The sequence below is a fragment of the Camellia sinensis genome, chromosome 12, assembly GCF_055761805.1.
Source record: "Camellia sinensis isolate YWXY chromosome 12, ASM5576180v1, whole genome shotgun sequence".
NCBI classification, from domain to species: Eukaryota; Viridiplantae; Streptophyta; class Magnoliopsida; order Ericales; family Theaceae; genus Camellia; species Camellia sinensis.
In genome coordinates, this window is record NC_138972.1 from 124,807,168 (window position 1) to 124,824,245 (window position 17,078).

The 17,078-nt window shown below is 33.6% G+C and overlaps 1 protein-coding gene and 1 long non-coding RNA gene across 3 annotated transcripts; both read right to left on the bottom strand.

Moving 5' to 3' along the window:
- Nucleotides 1–6,472: 6,472 nt before the first annotated feature.
- LOC145804076 (uncharacterized) lies at nt 6,473–10,580 on the bottom strand. The gene is made up of 4 exons (XR_014345665.1): nt 9,700–10,580; nt 8,262–9,199; nt 7,174–7,335; nt 6,473–6,820 (listed from the first exon to the last, which is right to left on the bottom strand). It is a non-coding gene; the product is annotated as an uncharacterized LOC145804076 (long non-coding RNA).
- A 2,148-nt stretch (nt 10,581–12,728) lies between these two features.
- On the bottom strand, nt 12,729–15,771 carry LOC145804075 (putative serine/threonine-protein kinase PIX13). Of its 2 annotated transcripts, XM_082897631.1 has the most exons (4): nt 15,609–15,771; nt 13,938–14,073; nt 13,685–13,827; nt 12,729–13,015 (listed from the first exon to the last, which is right to left on the bottom strand). In XM_082897631.1, the coding sequence occupies exons 2-4, from the start codon at nt 13,972–13,974 to the stop codon at nt 12,761–12,763; spliced, it is 435 nt and encodes a 144-aa protein (XP_082753757.1). In that variant the 5' UTR covers nt 13,975–14,073; nt 15,609–15,771; the 3' UTR covers nt 12,729–12,760. The 2 variants fall into 2 exon arrangements, with proteins under 2 accessions (XP_082753757.1, XP_082753756.1); XM_082897630.1 differs by lacking the exon at nt 15,609–15,771 and having other exon boundaries at nt 13,938–14,569.
- Nucleotides 15,772–17,078: the final 1,307 nt, after the last annotated feature.

The following is a 17,078-nucleotide window of genomic DNA, read 5'->3' on the forward strand; positions in this document are numbered from 1 at the left end:
TTTGTAGCTGACTGAAGTTCTCACCAGATAACCCAGGGATGGGTGGCATTGTGATTAAGGCTTGGGGTTTAAGCCCCAAGGTTACAGGTTCAATTCCCTCTCCCATGGGCCAATCTTCTGGGCGAAACACAGTTAGTTAGGAAGTTGGACCTCAAGTTGTCTAATCAGCACTTGGTGTGGGTTCAATACTCCCCCACTGTGCGAGTCTTGACTTAAGCAGAACTTGTCTTGGGAGGTCAGGGCAAATTTCCAAGTTATAGTCTCCTCGCTCGGGACGGCTAACAGGACAACCTAATGATCTCTGCAAAGGGCGCTGATTTCTGCAAGGGGCGCTGCCTTGGACCTGCGAGAGGGTGGGGAGGATTTTCTTGTAACAAAAAAAAAAGAAAAAAAGTTCTCACCAGAAATGAGTAAGATAGTGTTTGGTAGAGTTTTAGAAATATGATTTGAGAATAGAGTTGTATTTTGAGTTTGTGAGTTTTAGAATTATGATTTGAGTGTAAAAAATTTATTTGGTTATGAGTTTTAAAAAGATTTTGAATTGAGTTTTGAGTCGAGTGTTGAATTGAATTTTGAATATTTGATATGACATGTGATGTAAGAAAATTTGTTTGGTTATAAATTTTAAAAAGAGTTTTTAAAACGTAATTCAAAAAAATTATAACTCATAACCAAATACACAACTCAAAACTCTATTAAAAATTCTTATTAACACTCATAACCAAACTTTTTTTAAAATTCAATTGAAAAAATTAATTATTAAAAAAAAAATAACACTCGTAATCAAACTCTTTTTAAAATTCAATTAAAAAAATTAATTATTTACAAAAAAAATAACACTCGTAACCAAACTCTTTTTAAAATTCAATTAAAAAAATTAATTATTTACAAAAAAAATAACACTCATAACCAAACTCTTTTTAAAATTCAATTCAAAAAATTAATTAGTAACAAAAAATAACACTCATAACCAAACTTTTTTTTTTAAATTCAATTCAAAAAATTAATTATTAACAAAAAAATAACACTCATAACCAAACTCTTTTAAAAATTCAATTCAAAAAATTAATTATTAACAAAAAAAAGTACGTTCAATCTCATTTTCTTCTTCCTTCTGTAGTTTTTCTCAGCAACCAAACAACACCAAAAAAAGGTTTTAAAAAAAATCAGAGACAATTAAGAAAGTTGGGAACACAATCGACATGCATGGAATGAATGAATTAAAGATACGAATGCAATGAAGATAGATCCAAAACAAATCGAAGAGTGTTTTCCTTGGCCAAGGTCATTACGTCTATGTTTTCTTACTTTTTCACTCTAAAAAATCAGATTTTCAGAGTTTGAGGGCACACCCAACAACTTTTTCTCCGATCTTTTTCCTCCAACTTCAACTTTCCAACGGCGTTGGTGAGTTTCGCTGGCAGTGGTTCGTCACCGGCAGGGACGGACTGATGAAGGGGCTGTCAGGGGCCACGGCCCCTCGCTTAAAAAAAAAAAATTACTAATATATATATATCTTTTCAATAATGTATTAATAATATAATAAAATGGCCCCTGCTTTGTTTTGTGGGCTGGGCTCAATCTATTCATTAGATGGCCAGGGCCATGTGTCTTCTTTTTAAAAAAAAAAAAAAAACTGAATAGAAATAGAAAAAGACAACAAGAAGAAAGAAAGAAAACCTAATTGCTATCACTTGCTCTACGCCGTCTTAATTTATTGAAAGCAAGCATAGGATTTTTTTTTGAGTTAAATCAACTTGGGATACATACAAAAAAAAAAGAAAAAGTATTGCTTGTGCTATTAATCTTTTCATTATTACAGGTATGTGATTCATATTCTTTTTTATTGTTGTTTTCAATTTGTAATACTTTTATTATCTTTTTTTTTAATGTCATGTTGATACAATTGCAATTTTTTTTTTAAATTTTACATATCAAGAAAAAAAATCATGAATTAGGACGTATGATTTCAATTACTAGGGTTTTTTTTTATAATCATATTTGGATAAATTTAATTTTATTCAGATTAAGTGTTATAAATTCAAAATTAAAATGAATTGAGACTTGTATAAAATTTATGTGTTGAATCTGAATTCTGAATTTTTAAATTTATATGAAATTTGTTTTAATTACATTTATTATTCTAGGCACAAAAATTTTCTATGTCCTGTGATATATATATATATATATATATATTTTACATTAGCAATTGGTTCTAATTTCTAATAGAATATTAACCATGAATGTAATGAATTCTATTTTGATTTGTAGATTATTATGGGAAAGTCATGTACAATTGATAGATTTTTTAAAAGAAAAAATGCAAGTTCCTCAGAAGTCAATGCTAACAATACATCATTGCCAACTTTCAATGTTGATATTCCTGAAAATCCTTCCACAAAATCTCAAAAAATTGATGTTAAAGAAATTGATATTGGTTCATTGGAGCGAGATCCAAGATTACGTATACAAATTTGGGATTATCATGTTAATCAACACGATGAAATTCTACGAGTTTATATTAAGGCTGGTCTGTACCAACCTATACTTTCAAAGTATCCGAAATCTAGATCAACAACTCATCTTTGTAGCTTTCAACCATCATGGTTCAAACTATTTCCGTCATGGTTGGAATATTCACCTGCAAAAGATGCAACTTTTTGTTTACCATGCTTTTTTTTTATAAACCATGTGGATCTGGATACTATGGGCAGCAAGCATTCACTATTGATGGATTTCAGAATTGGAAGAGAGTTAGGGATGGAGCAAATGTGCTTTTTTAAATCATATAGGAAAAGATCCTAATTCTTTTCACAATGTTGCCGAGAGATCATGTGAAGACTTGATGAATCAATTTCAACATATACAAAAGGTATTGGACAATTTCACTTATGAACAAATTGTAGATAATCGACTAAGATTGAAGGTCTCAATTGATTCAATCCGATTGCTTGCATTTCAAGGTTGTGCTTTTAGAGGTCATGATGAAAGGCCAAATTCAATAATCGTGGAAATTTTCTTCAAATAGTGAAATTGTTGGGATCATATAATGATAATGTTGCTATAAAGCTCCGAAAAATGCCTCTTACACATCACCAAAGATTCAAAAAGAAATTTTTCATATTTTTTCAACCAAAGTGAATAATGCAATTCGTGAAGAAATTGGCGATGCAAAGTATTGCATAATTGTTTATGAAGCTCGTGATGAGTCAAAGAAGGAGCAAATGGCTATAGTTTTGAGATTTGTTGACAAAGATGGTTTTGTGAGAGAGCGTTTTTTTGGGCTTATTCATGTCTCTAACACTATTGCATCAACCCTAAAAGATGGAATATATTCTGTATTGTCTTATCACAATTTAGATATTTAGAATATTCGAGGACAAGGATACGATGGTGCAAGCAATATGGGAGGTGAGTGGAAAGAATTACAAGCATTAGTTTTGAATGATTGTCCATATGCTTATTATATTCATTGTTTTGCACATCGTTTGCAGTTGGCTTTAGTGGCAGCATCAAAAGATGTTATCCCAATTCACAATTTTTTTCCTAAATTGACTTTTGTTGTCAATATTGTTGGTGCCTCATGCAAGCGCAATGATGAATTGAAAGTTGCGCTAGCTGCTGAAATTGAGCATATGATTGACGTTGATGAGCTTGAGACTGGAAAGGGACTTAACCAGATTGGCACTTTACAACGAGCTGGAGATACTCGTTGGAGTTCTCACTTCAAGTCAGTTTCAAGCTTAATAAAAATATTCAATCCAACATGTGAAGTTCTTCTTAACATCATTAATGAAGGAACGACTTCTGCCCAACGAGGAGATGCAAACTCAACTTATGAAACATTGACTTCATTTGAGTTTGTCTTTATTTTGCATCTCATGAAAGAAATGTTGGAGATCACTGATTTACTTTGTCAAGCTTTGCAATGCTGATCTCAAGACATCTTAAATGCTATGAATCTAGTTTCATCTACCAAGACACTTCTGCAAAAGTTTAGAGATGACAAATGGGATGCTTTACTAGCCAATGTGCAATCATTTTACAAGGTACGTAACATAGATATCCTGAATATGAATGCTCCTTATATTAGGAGAAGAGGTAGAGCTCGTGATCATCAAGATGACTTTACAGTTGAGCATTATTATCGAGTAGATATTTTTTATGCTGCAATAGATTCACTACTGCAAGAATTAAATTGATGATTCAATGAACATGCAGTAGAGTTGCTTAATCTTAGCTCAGCTCTAGATCCTCGAGATGTGTCTGAAACGTTTAGAATCGACGATATTTGTCGGTTAGTAGAAAAGTTTTATCTGCAAGACTTCGAAGATTAAGAGAAAATACAATTGAGAATGCAACTTCACCATTACGAGCATAATGTAGTCCAGTATGCAGATTACATAAAATTGTCTACTATTTATGAATTGTGTCAGTGGTTGGTAAAGACAAACAAATCTACAATCTATCAACTTGTTTATAGAGCGATTACACTTGTTCTTACTCTTTCAATTTCTATTGCAACTACGGAGCGATCATTTTCAGCCATGAAAATTGTCAAAAGTAGACTTCGCAACAAAATGGGAGATAAATTTCTTACAAACTCTTTGCTTGTGTACATTGAAAATGAAATTGTTGAAAATTTTACCACAGAGTCAATCATTAAAAACTTTTGAGATATGAAAGAACGTCGAGTTCCACTTTAATTGATGATTGAGTTAATTTGTACAAATAATTTTTTAATACATGACTTTGCTTTTATTCATATATTAATAATTTACTAAATATATGGTTTTATTTTTTACGTACTAATTTAATATTAAATTTTAGTTTACTTTTTGAATTAAAAAAAATAGTAATTTATATCAATTCATATAAAAAAATTTATTTATGTCTTGGCCTCCCCCGCAAATGAATTCTTGGTTCCGTCCCTAGTCGCCGGTTTCTTGTCTCTAATGGTTTCAGCCTATCATTGGCTTCCTTTCATCAAGTTTTGTTCGTCGTTATTGCCACAATGGACTTGTTCCGGTCAATCGGCCGGATGTCCGGGGAGACATCCGGGAGAATGACCGAGTAAACTCAAAATTCTAAAACTCAAAACGTGAAAGAGAAATATGTTTTGAAAACTCCATCCAAACGTGAAAGAGAAAACTATTTTGAAATGTGTGGTGGAATCACATTTTCAAAACTCCATCCAAACAGTGCATGCAAATGGAGGAATGAAATCATGATTTCAAAGCCACACCAAACACAGCCTAAAATTCCCTAACTCTCTCTCTCTCTCTCTCTCTCTCTATATATATATATATATATATATACATAAATACATATCCAAGCCCGATTATGGGACAAGTCAAGAAAAGGCTTGTGCCTCCAAATTCTGGTTTAATATAAGACTTTCAATTTTCTTAGTCTATTATATATATATATATATATAAGTGCCTAATGTAATAATGTGTAAATTCAATGTTACTCCCAGTTATGATTTTTGGCTCATTGTAATGTTAATAGATATAAAATGCCTAATCTAATAATGGGTAAATTGTATGGCCTCGTCTGGAAAGATAACTATTTTAGTAGACTCAAATATTTATGTTTTGGAAGAGAGTTGAATTTTTTTGTAGTATGATGTTTGTGAGAGAAAAAATAAAATGATTATGAATTTGATATGACGTTTTGTCTTATTGACACTACAAGAATTAACACTTTTGGCAACAAAAAAATTGGTCGCTAAAAGTCAATTTTTGGTCGGCAAAAGTTATCCACGACCAATTTTTTTTGTCGCTAGTTTGGTCGCCAATTGAGGGTCGGCAAAAGTAATTCGCGACCAAAATTTTCGTTGGTCGGGAAAAGTTGGATTTGCCGACTAAATTTTTGGTCGCTAAATATATCATTACTGCGACTAATCTATTTTGTCGCAAAAACATTTTGGTTGCGAAAAGTCGCCTTTTGCCGACCAAATATCTTAGTCGCCAATTGTCACATTCCACGACCAATAATTTTGGTCGCCAATTAGCACATTCAACGACCAAATTTTTTTGTCGCCAATTGTGACATTTCGCGACCAATAATTTTGGTCGCCAATAGTCTCATTCTGCGACCAAAATTTGTTTGGTCGCCAATTGTGACATTTTGCGACCAAAAAACTTTGTCACCAATTGTGACATTCTGCGACCAAAATTTGTTTGGTCGCCAATTGTCACATTTCGTGACTAATCACTTGGTCGCCAATTGTGACATTCTGCGACCAAAATTTTTTTGGTCGCCAATTGTGACATTTCGCGACTAATCAATTGGTCGCCAAAACTATAAAAACAAAACCAAATTTTGGTCGCCAACATCCAACAAAATAAACCTGTAATTTATAATAATCCATCAAATTTATTCAATATAATCTGTAAAAAGAAGAAATCATTCAAACCAACAAATAAGTTGAATCATCAACATTCAACAAAATATATATATCAACCATTTCTGAACCTGTTTAATTAAAGTCAGCAACTATTATAAGTTTACATCCACAAATAATTCGAAACTACATATTTCATCTAGCATAAAATTTAAAACATAACAAGTACTTGTTATTATGTTTGAAATTTTTATCCATGTACATCAACCCAAAAAAATAACTACTAGTCTACCAAATATTCTCTATACACACCCATCAAAAATTATAACTAGTAGTGTATCCAAAAATATAACTACTAGTCTACCCTAATATTTTCCATATACATCTATACAAAAATATATAATCCTTCCAAAAATGCAAAAAGTGCCAATTTGTCCTGTACAATTTAGCTTTGTGCACGAGTTCATCCATCTGTACCAAAGAAAAAGATAAATAATGTCAGTTAAAATTGGACAAATAATGAAAAATGTCCATGAAAAGCAAAGGTCACATTAGCAAATTAAATGACTACCATTATCAAATTGTAAATAAAACAATAGCATTCTTATGTCTATAGAATAAATTGGATCAGCCACCATTCCAGATCCAATATAGTGCCACACAGCAGAAACCAAACACGGCAACTAAAATTGATCCATATTGTCAATAACTCCTATCTTCCTCAATGAACCTTTCATGTGAATTAAATTAAACTCCTATTTTGGCAACCTATATATCTAGATTGATAAATAATGAATGAATGGATGATGAACATGTTTCATTACATGGCAATATCGGAACTGATGCAAAGGGAGATGCCAATGCCGAAAGATCAGATAATGGGTGTGGCACTTGACTACCCAGAGGCTGTTCGATTGATTAACCAAACCAATTCACTCCTCAAAGGGGAGGTAGGCAATCTACTTGTAAAACGGAACTTTTTATACCTGCAAAAAAGTTAAGTTTGTGACTATTGGGTAGTTTTATTTCTAATCGTTTTTATTTAGAGATAAGTATTAGAAAAAGCAAATACTAATATATTACTTTATATTTATCATGCATGTATTGATCAGTGATATAAAAAAAAATGTTTAAAACAAGCAAATAATATATAACAGCTCTCTAATAAATTTGATACATCGATCATTAATTCTTTGTATTGATAGTTGACTGTCACCTATAAATACAAACTATGAATTGGTGTTGATAGTCACCACCATATATAGTTGACTATTAATTTGTATTCTTTCTTCTATAACGATGTCATTTGACATCACCACCTGAAGATCATATTCCATCAAAATAAATACAAACACTAACATTTTCATACAACAAAATGTATGGTGTTCTCAGTACTATATTATCTTGAATAAGGCCCACAATCCATGATGATGATTTGTGCACTTTTTCCTGGGTGAGTTTCTAATGTGTAGCATTTGAAATTTAGAAATTTCACAATATTTAAAAATCAAGAAGTTTCTCAATTTCTATACAATCCATGATGATCATTTGGGCCCTTATTCGATAAATTTGCATTTAAGGTTGTCCTCTCATTCATTTCATCCTATAAGGTTGCAAAAAACATAACTTAATATATACATTTCAATAACTCAACATTATAATGTGGAAATTTTAACTAATCTACAAGTTCAAATGGACATATAATTATTTGGTACATACTATCATTGCTTTCGTTGCCTCAGGGGTTCCAATCTCCTTTGTATAACATACTTTAAACATGTGAGCACAAGTTGGAGAGTTTCCCAACTTATTTTTCTACAAAATAATATATTCCAAAATATAAATTATATCATTCTGTCACATTATGTATACCTTATCATATTAAATATACAACATGAAAAGATGAATTAACCTGCTCCTTTTGAACACGTGGAAAACTTTTTGTTCCAGTTGTATGATTATACTTTCGCTCTGCACGACTTGCTTTGTTCTTATCACTTTGTGCCTAAAATTACAAATGCATAAATTAATGGTGTCCAAATTGCAGCAAGTAAAATAACATATAATGATCAGATCGAGTACAGGTAAAATAACAATTAATGTCTTTGTGAATGGAGTTAGATTTGAGTCCAACATTCTTTTGAATCTTTCTCCATTTTATTAACTACAAAACCATACCTTCTTAGGCATTGTCTCTCCTCAATCTAATATTGACTGAATACAGGTTACACTATACTATACTACTCTCTAATTCTGACTGAATACAAGTTGCTATCATTATGTAGTTGGGCAGCCGGTGAACAAAAAATCATGGTCCAGTTATTGTCACGATTTTATGTGTAAGGATCAAAATGGGATTTGACTATAAGTGCAGGAGGTTGATTATCATGATTTCGTATGTAGGAACCAAAATGAGATTTGGTGCAAAGTGTAATTTACCCTAAAAACAGCCTAGAAGTGTTTCTCTAAAAATTGAGTGTTCTCAACCAAAAAAATTAAATAAAATAAATAAAAAATATGAGAACAGAAAAGAAAATGAAATCCATATCAAACCAATTTATTTTCTTGCGACTTCTCTCTAATTATTGAAGAAATATCCACAGCCTCTGCTTTCAGCAGAAGTTGCAGACAATTAAATTCCCAATGACAGTAAAGAGATTAGTAACCCTGAGGTATCACTCACTGTCATCTTCCTCTGCATCAACAAATTCTCCGACTAGCGCGACGTCAACCCCAAAAATAATCATAATAATAATAATAATAATAATAACAATACACAATGTTTATTGTACAGTAAAACAATAGATAATACTCATCTTTATGTTCCAAATCTCAGTCCAAACCCCATGCCTGCAACCAGTAATAAAGAGGATATTAGCATCTTTCACTAAGTTCCAATATGCAATGCAATGCGATGCCATACAGAATTCACAAAAATAGAAGTGAGTATTGAAGATTCAAATTTAACGTGATGTGAGTCACATCTAAAGTGAAGCTGATCCAGACACTAGCCATTTTTCGGACTACTTATTATGGCTTTGTAGCTTTTTTGTCCATATAAAGAATGACGTGGCTACTGAGTAAAACTTCAATGCAACAATGATATCACGTCATCGTTCATATGTGGTCCTGCTATCCAATCATAAAACACCACATAAGAACGTGAACCCTACTATCTAAATGTAACCATGCCATCCAACTCATTCCACTAATTGGCACAGATGCATAGTGGTGTAGAATACATTTATATGGTAAAAGGGACCCTGTACAGGAGAAGACCACACAAACAGAAAAACAAAGAAAATTAAAATAAAATAAGGACCACACCCCAAAACAGCAGTTTGTCTTACCCAAATTCTGCAACAATCCAAATAGAGGCATCCATATGGGCTGTAGCAGAAGTTGTAGCAGCCAACTGTAGCATCCAAAATCACGTATTTCAGCAGCACAGAAAGCTGCAGCAGGAACACTTGGTGACAGAGCAGTACAGTAGCAAAGCTGCTCAACAAATAGCCTAGCAGCCATACCAGCAGAACAGCTCAGTACAAGCAGCATATAGCTGAACATCGCAGCAACACAAAATAAGCACAACACTCTCAAATTGACGATCAAAAGTAACTGTAATACAAGCAGCCATTATTCCAAAAAACAACAAAAAGTAAAAGCAACTATAGTCCATCAGGATGGGAAGCACAAGATTGGTGCAGTTTGCAGCCTGGTCTCCTTGTCTTCTATTTCCTCCATCACCATTAAGCATCGTAGGACCTGAAAAATGGCACTTCAAAAAGTATTGAATCATAGTCAGATTTTACACAACCTGCATTAACAAAGCTCACAACACAATTTATTCCTACATCACTCAACCCCCATATATACATTACACTCATCAAGAAAAGCAGGTAATGAGACAAGCTACACTCAATTTGTGGTCTCACTTCACTCAACCAACTACTATACACATCACAACACTCATGCTTCCTATTGTACCTACAGAAATTACACATAAAGATAGGCAAGAGAGTGTTAGTGTAAACCCACATGTTTATGGTCTCACAACACTCAACCCACAATTTGGAGAACTCTCTAATCTCACATCCAGCTAATCCTGTACAGTAACAACCAACATTAGTATTATAACACTCCATATATGCTCTCATCACTCAACCCTCTGTATAGATGATCGATAATAAACTGAAAAACACAATTGCACTCATTAGCATACATGATAGATAACTAAGCCTTTAAAAAAAAAAAAAAAACACTTAAGTCAAGGTGGTTATGGCAATCCCAATTGCTACTCTATACAGTGATTTAGGCATATAATAGTGAATATAAACACATATGGAAAATTGGTATAATCCAACTCCCTTAATCATCCCTTAGTTATATTAAATCATCATTGATCCTTGGTATGTACTATAATTATTATATGTATGTGTCAGCACCACTCATGAACTATTCAGAACATCCTTAAATGCCAAGGATGAATGACCAAATAGAGCCCCCTTTAAAGCCAAGTTTGTCAAATACAAGCTTATGTGCAAATGAACCACATATTGGCAATTTGAAGTTAACATAAAAGAGAAAATAGCAACTCTTATTACCTTAATTTGTTTCATTTGTGCAAGGTGTCCAGCAATGCTTAGAAGTGAAATAAATGATACAGAATAATGAACATAATATTAGTGCACATATTATCATAAGAATGACAATAAACAATAGAAGAATATATACCTGGACAGAAAATTAAGAATATAGAATAATAGCAATAAATTGGATAATAATTTTATAGTCAATATAAGCACGAGTATATGAATAAAAAAGTCACAACATTTATTTGATTATAGGAAAGAATGTATCACAATAACAAAAGGCATTGAATGACAGTAACACCCATGCTATCTTATGTTCTATTCAATCATGTTAACTTACAAAATATATGTAATACAAAGTGTTTCAATAAGTGCCAGTTAAGCACCCAAACAGTATAGACCAATGCTAGACATTCACACCCAACCAAATTGTAATTAGCCACTGTTTAAATTAAAATATAAATTATTATAGATTCTACAAATTATAACAGACCAATTATAAGTATAAAAACCTAAAATCAATTTCTCACAAACTAAAACAATATTTAACTGTTTTAGGTCCTTTTTTTTTTTTTTTAGATTGGCAAAATAAAACTTTTATTGATGAACAAAGAACTCATTACATCAAGAAAGGAAAAGAGATGAGTGCAACAAGTATAGCTTGATTCTTTACTCATTCCACACTCGGAAGAATCACTGGACATTGTTTATTTGCTCCTTTACCTTTCTATTTCCTAATGATATTTGCCGAGCAAGAAAGTAAAGTAAATTATTGTTATTTTTTTTCTCATAGAAGTGAATACATAACTATAGTTGCATAATTCATTAAAAAATTTAAACACCAATCAGTGTGATTATTCCAAGTCAAATGTTTTTTTCTAGGTGCTTGGATGGAGTACCAGTGTAGGATGCTAATTAAAAAAATCATATTGTGATAAACTAAGTAAAAGTGTATCTCTAAGGCTCAACGGTCTACTTGTCTCATGCATTGGATCGGTTAGAAAAAAAGTGCAAGTTCTAAATATGCCACACTATTTTTTGTATGCTGATTTCTAGTTAAGAATAAGGCGGGGTACAGGTTCAATTGTTGAAAACACAGCTTATCATCATGAGGTTGGGGGTTTGAACCTGAGGGCATTCACTTTATTCTCAGTGGTGCTCTGTTCTTTCCTTGGAGTATGTTAAATACAAACATCCATTTTAATTTATGTGATCATATGATTGTTAAGTTCTATTTTATGAAACAATGACCTCATAACCACATCAGGTTGATTGTCTTAATCAGTTGGAATTAGCTAAGTACATCTAGATCTTGTGAAGTAGAGTTTAGCATAAAAGGCTCTATGAGATCAGATCATAGTTACGGAACCATATATATATCATGTTTTTTGCAGCTTAATTAGCTAATTTATGTGATCATTTGGTTTTTGCTTCATGGCTTCAATCTGTTCTAAGATATCTACAACTTCTTTCATGGGGGGGCATTTTCTAGGTTCTGATTCCAGGCACTGTATAGTGAGTTGAGCAGCAATCAACGTTGCCTTTGAAGAATATTGCCCTTTTATCCGCACATCCATAATTGATTTCAGCTTCCTTTTGTTGGAGAGAAAGGGCTTTGTCCAATCAATCAGATTATGCTGCCCACTGGGGCGTTTGGAATCAAGTGCCCGCAAACCTGTCAGCATTTCCAGCAGCACAACACCGAAACCGTACACATCGCTCTTCACATATAAATGACTTGTTGAAAATTTGAACTAATTCATTTTACCACAAGGGACGGGTTTTTTTATTTTTTATTTTTCGACCTAGATCATATGAACTATCGACCAAATAAAACATATAAGCAGGAACCTTTGCCTCTCATGTGCTTGTTCATAGAAGATGTCTTTTGGGAATAATTTCTATGGTTCAATTCTCTAAACATTTTAACAAAAAAGGATTCATATTTACCTGTTGCAACATATTCTGGAGCAGCATAACCATATGTGCCCATAACTCGTGTTGTCACATGCGATTCTCCACCTGAGGGCCCCAATTTCGCCAAGCCAAAATCTGAGATTTTTGCATTGTAGTTCTGTAAAAAGAAAACAAAACACACAAAAGCTTTCAGAATAATTGTTTTCCATGTTTGCCCCATTTTATCGTAGGTCATGTTTGTTTCAATGGAAAATGCACAGGATGAATCTCATTACATGAATGCCGTTAGAGGAAATATCTATATACATGATTGTGATGTTGATACACCACTTGTTTTGTTGAATGATTTAAAAAGATGAAATGGCAGTCCCTGTATTCTAGATAAGTGCTCAAGTCACTCTCCCAAGTCTTGAGACCTTATTATAGACCTTGTCATTAAGAAAACACAGATAACAAGTACTGGCCAGAATTCATGATTCGTTCCTCACTAGGAGGAGGTCACAAGTTTGACGTTCCCTCCCCCTCTAATTGATACAAATTTTTGCAAAAAAAAAAATATGGATACCTAGGGGTAAGCCAAGCTTAAAACCCAGGTTCGAGCCCCGGGATCAACTTCCCCTCCCCTTCCTCCGCCCCAAAAAAAAATGTACTCAACTCTTTTCTTACATTCCCTTGTCACTCAAACAGAGGACACACATTCCATTCCAAGATAGTCACCATATTCAAAGTTCCTTTTCCTACTTATTCTTATTGTCAGTGCCTTTTCAGAACACAAGTATAAAATCCAACTCATTAACTTACGAGGCACGATCATATAAATTCTCACCCCATCAAGCAGTATATTAGATGCTTTGAAGTCCCTGTAAATGACTTTCTTGTCTGATGTGTGCAAGCAAGCAAGGCCCCGTGCTGCACCAATGGCTATTTTGAGCCGTATGTCCCAAGAAAGTGGCTCAACAGCAGAACTCCCTGCACAACCGTTCAAAATCCAGCAATCAATTCAACGCAATATAACCATGGACAGCTAGTTTTTCTTTTCTTTTCTTTTCTTTTCTTTTGTTCTTTGCTAAAGTTCTTACGTCTGAAAAGATGGTTTTCCAAGCTTCCCTTCTGCATAAACTCGTATACAAGTAACAGCTCTTGATCCTCCCAACAGTACCCAAACAGCTTCACTAAGTTCGGATGAGAAAGCCTTCCCAGAAAATTCACTTCTGACTGAATTTTCCAACAAACAGACCATTAGATTCACTAAAATTGATTTTACTATGCAGATGAAGATCAAGGAAAATTTCTAAAACAGGTAGCCACTTAATAGATATTTCACGAGTCTACTACTATCTCCATGAACCATTAGGAACACTGATCCAAAAACAAAATATATTCTACATTTCCCTTAAAACTCCTATGTTGATTTCTAGGGCAATAAATCTCATTAAATCACTTACCAAAAAAGATCTCATTAACTTTCATCTAGAGTATAATTAATCAAAAATAAGAGGCCCCAAGTCACAGCCAAAGACTGTTAGGCCTAACACAAAACCGAAAAAATCATAGGTTTGGATACAAGCTGCAAGGTGAATATCAAGCCTGCATCATTGCAAGCTTAAAGGTTTAGAAACCTGCAAAAGAACCAAGAAAGAAGAAAGAAAGAGGGCATTGCTTTACATTCTTTTCGCACGGAAGGTGACCAGAAAATCTTCATTTTCTTAGTTTCATCTTCCTTTTTCATTTATATTTATCGGCCACTTGACTGCAAAAGGTAGAATTTTGTCACCTATAAATTGAATTAAAATATGGAGCAGGAGAATACTAAATGACATTGTCAACAACTCGTGCAATGCTTGTTAGATGTAATTATTATATATTTACATTCTCATCCATTGATTTGTTATCATATCTAAGAAAATTTACTAAAAGATCTTTGGACAGAGCCACCAAGACTCGCAACAAAGCCAAGTAAATAATGGTGGACCAAGTGAAACCTTCCACAGACAAGTTAAAACAAACTAAAAGATGATATAGAAATAGACACAATGTCCATCAAACAATCTGGCCAAAAAATAAAATAAAAATCCTTCAATCAAGACATTTAATAAAGTAGAGACCTCAAATTGGTTTTACAATACAGTGACATTTACCTAAGCAATTTTTCTTATCATTAAAAAGGCATTTCCCATGTCACCACTTTAATGGCAAAAACAAATACAAAAGCTGCACACACAATCAATAACACATAATATAAAACATGCATAGATTCTTGGCTGGAATTGTGGGGTCAATTCTTTGAGGCAATTTATCGAACATGTAGAGGACATTGGAGAAACCCCTCTACACATTGAAAAACCTATCATCAAGCAATCTATAAAAGTAAATACAACAAAATATAAAAGTGAATCACTCAATCTACCAGGCACATTGCATAAATACTGAATATAAAACCCAAAACCCAATTTTTTATCCCAAAAAAAGTATCGAATGCAGCTTTAAATATACACAAATAGCATGAAAATACAGACTAACAAAAAAAAAATAATATGAAACAATGATGCGCCCTCAGATCTGATAGCTTCAAATAAATCATCAACGGTTTATACCCAGTGCCTATCATCAATTTCCCAATGAACAATTTCAGTACACAAACCCATTTTTTGCAAATGGATTGCCCTAAATCATGTATTCTTTTGTAGATAGATGATGGGGAAGAACAGGGAAATGGAGAAAGAGAAAGAGAAAGAGAAAGAGAGCCATACCTGCAAGAGGGTTCGACGTGCCTGACAAGACCAGGAAGTTTGGGGAGCAAGACAGAAACAGGGGATTTGAGAGCAGAGGAAGGAGAAGAGAGGTTTTCGTCTTTGCAGAGGTAGCAAATGACATCGACCATGAGAGAGATTTGAGAGGCGACTTGCCTAGGCAGAGGTCGGCTACCTCGTATGCTAGCAAGCGAACTGCCATACAAAACTGAATATGGGGGTTTTTTGAGAGAGAGAAAGAGAAGATGTGGAGGAGGATTCTTAGGTAGAGAGAAAGAGAGAAAGAAAGGCTGAGACTTGGCAGTGAGGCTTGGTAGAGAGAGTGGGCACCGAAGGAGAGAAAGAAAATTCAAATCCCGCCCCCACTGAAAATCAAATTTCCCCCCAAACTTTTGGCGACCAAACGTCAAATTAGTCGCAAAAACAGGTTCTTTCGCCGACAAATTTTTTTAGTTGCCAAATCTTAATCAACGGCGACTAAAATATTAGTCGCTAAAAGTACTAATTTGGCGACTAATTTTTTTTGGTTGCTGAAAATAAGGTTTTCGCGACCAAATTTTTGGTCGCAAAAAAATATGTGACCTTTCGCGACCAAATTTGTAGTTGGTCGGCAAAAGTATACCACTTTTTGCAACCAACATATTTTTTGGTCGCCAAAATATAACCTTCTGCGACCAAAAATATTTGGTCGCCAAAAATAATGATCATTTGCGACTAATTAAAATTTGGTCGCCAAATGTCATTTTTTTGCGACAAAAATTTTTTTGGTCGGCAAAAGTGGTCGCAAAATGTGTAAATTCTTGTAGTGTGACTATTTTAGCCTATTTTGTCTTTTTATAGATTTTAGCCAAAAAAAATCCTAAAATTGATTTCCCAAACGCCTGTTGGAAAAATAATGGTTTTTTTGTGACTTTAATACAATATTAAAGTGGGTGCCAATCCTTAATTGAGGTGGATTAAAGTGCTTTTAGGTTCTTTGTAATGAAATCTTCACACCACAAAAAGAATGACCGAAACCCATTAAGATTTAAATGAGAAATTAACTCATTAAGTTGGCCTCATGAAAGAGGTGTTGGAAAAGGTGGCTGCAGAATTATACACGTTACACATGTGTATAAAATGGGCGTAACTCCTCTATAATAATGATGGGTTAAAGCCATCAATTGAGAGTTTTGCAAAATTAAATCTCTTGTATTTGTTGCAAGAGTCTTTTCCTCTCTCCCTCCATATGTATAAAAGGAGGCTCTCTCTTTTAGCATTCTACACCAGAAAAGTTGTTGCTCTTCCTGTCAAAAATTTCCTTCAGTTTTATATTATATTTTTCATGTGAAAGAGTGCTGCAAAGTTTTGTTCGCCGAAGCTATTTAGTCGATGCATTGCATAACTGGTCCAACCATTGTATCCTAGGAGACAGACGTTGAACAACCTCTAGCACCCAACTGGTGAGGCGACGAATCTGTTTTGAGGACA

Bases quoted from the DNA above. Each gene is read 5' to 3' on its own strand.
- LOC145804075 (XM_082897631.1), bottom strand. From the start codon at position 13,974: ATGCAGAAGGGAAGCTTGGAAAACCATCTTTTCAGAC. The intron at 13,828-13,937 runs GTAAGAACTTTA...ACGGTTGTGCAG, and splicing joins GGAAAACCATCTTTTCAGAC to GGAGTTCTGCTGTTGAGCCA. The intron at 13,016-13,684 runs GTGAGAATTTAT...TTCTTTTTACAG, and splicing joins CTAATATACTGCTTGATGGG to AACTACAATGCAAAAATCTC.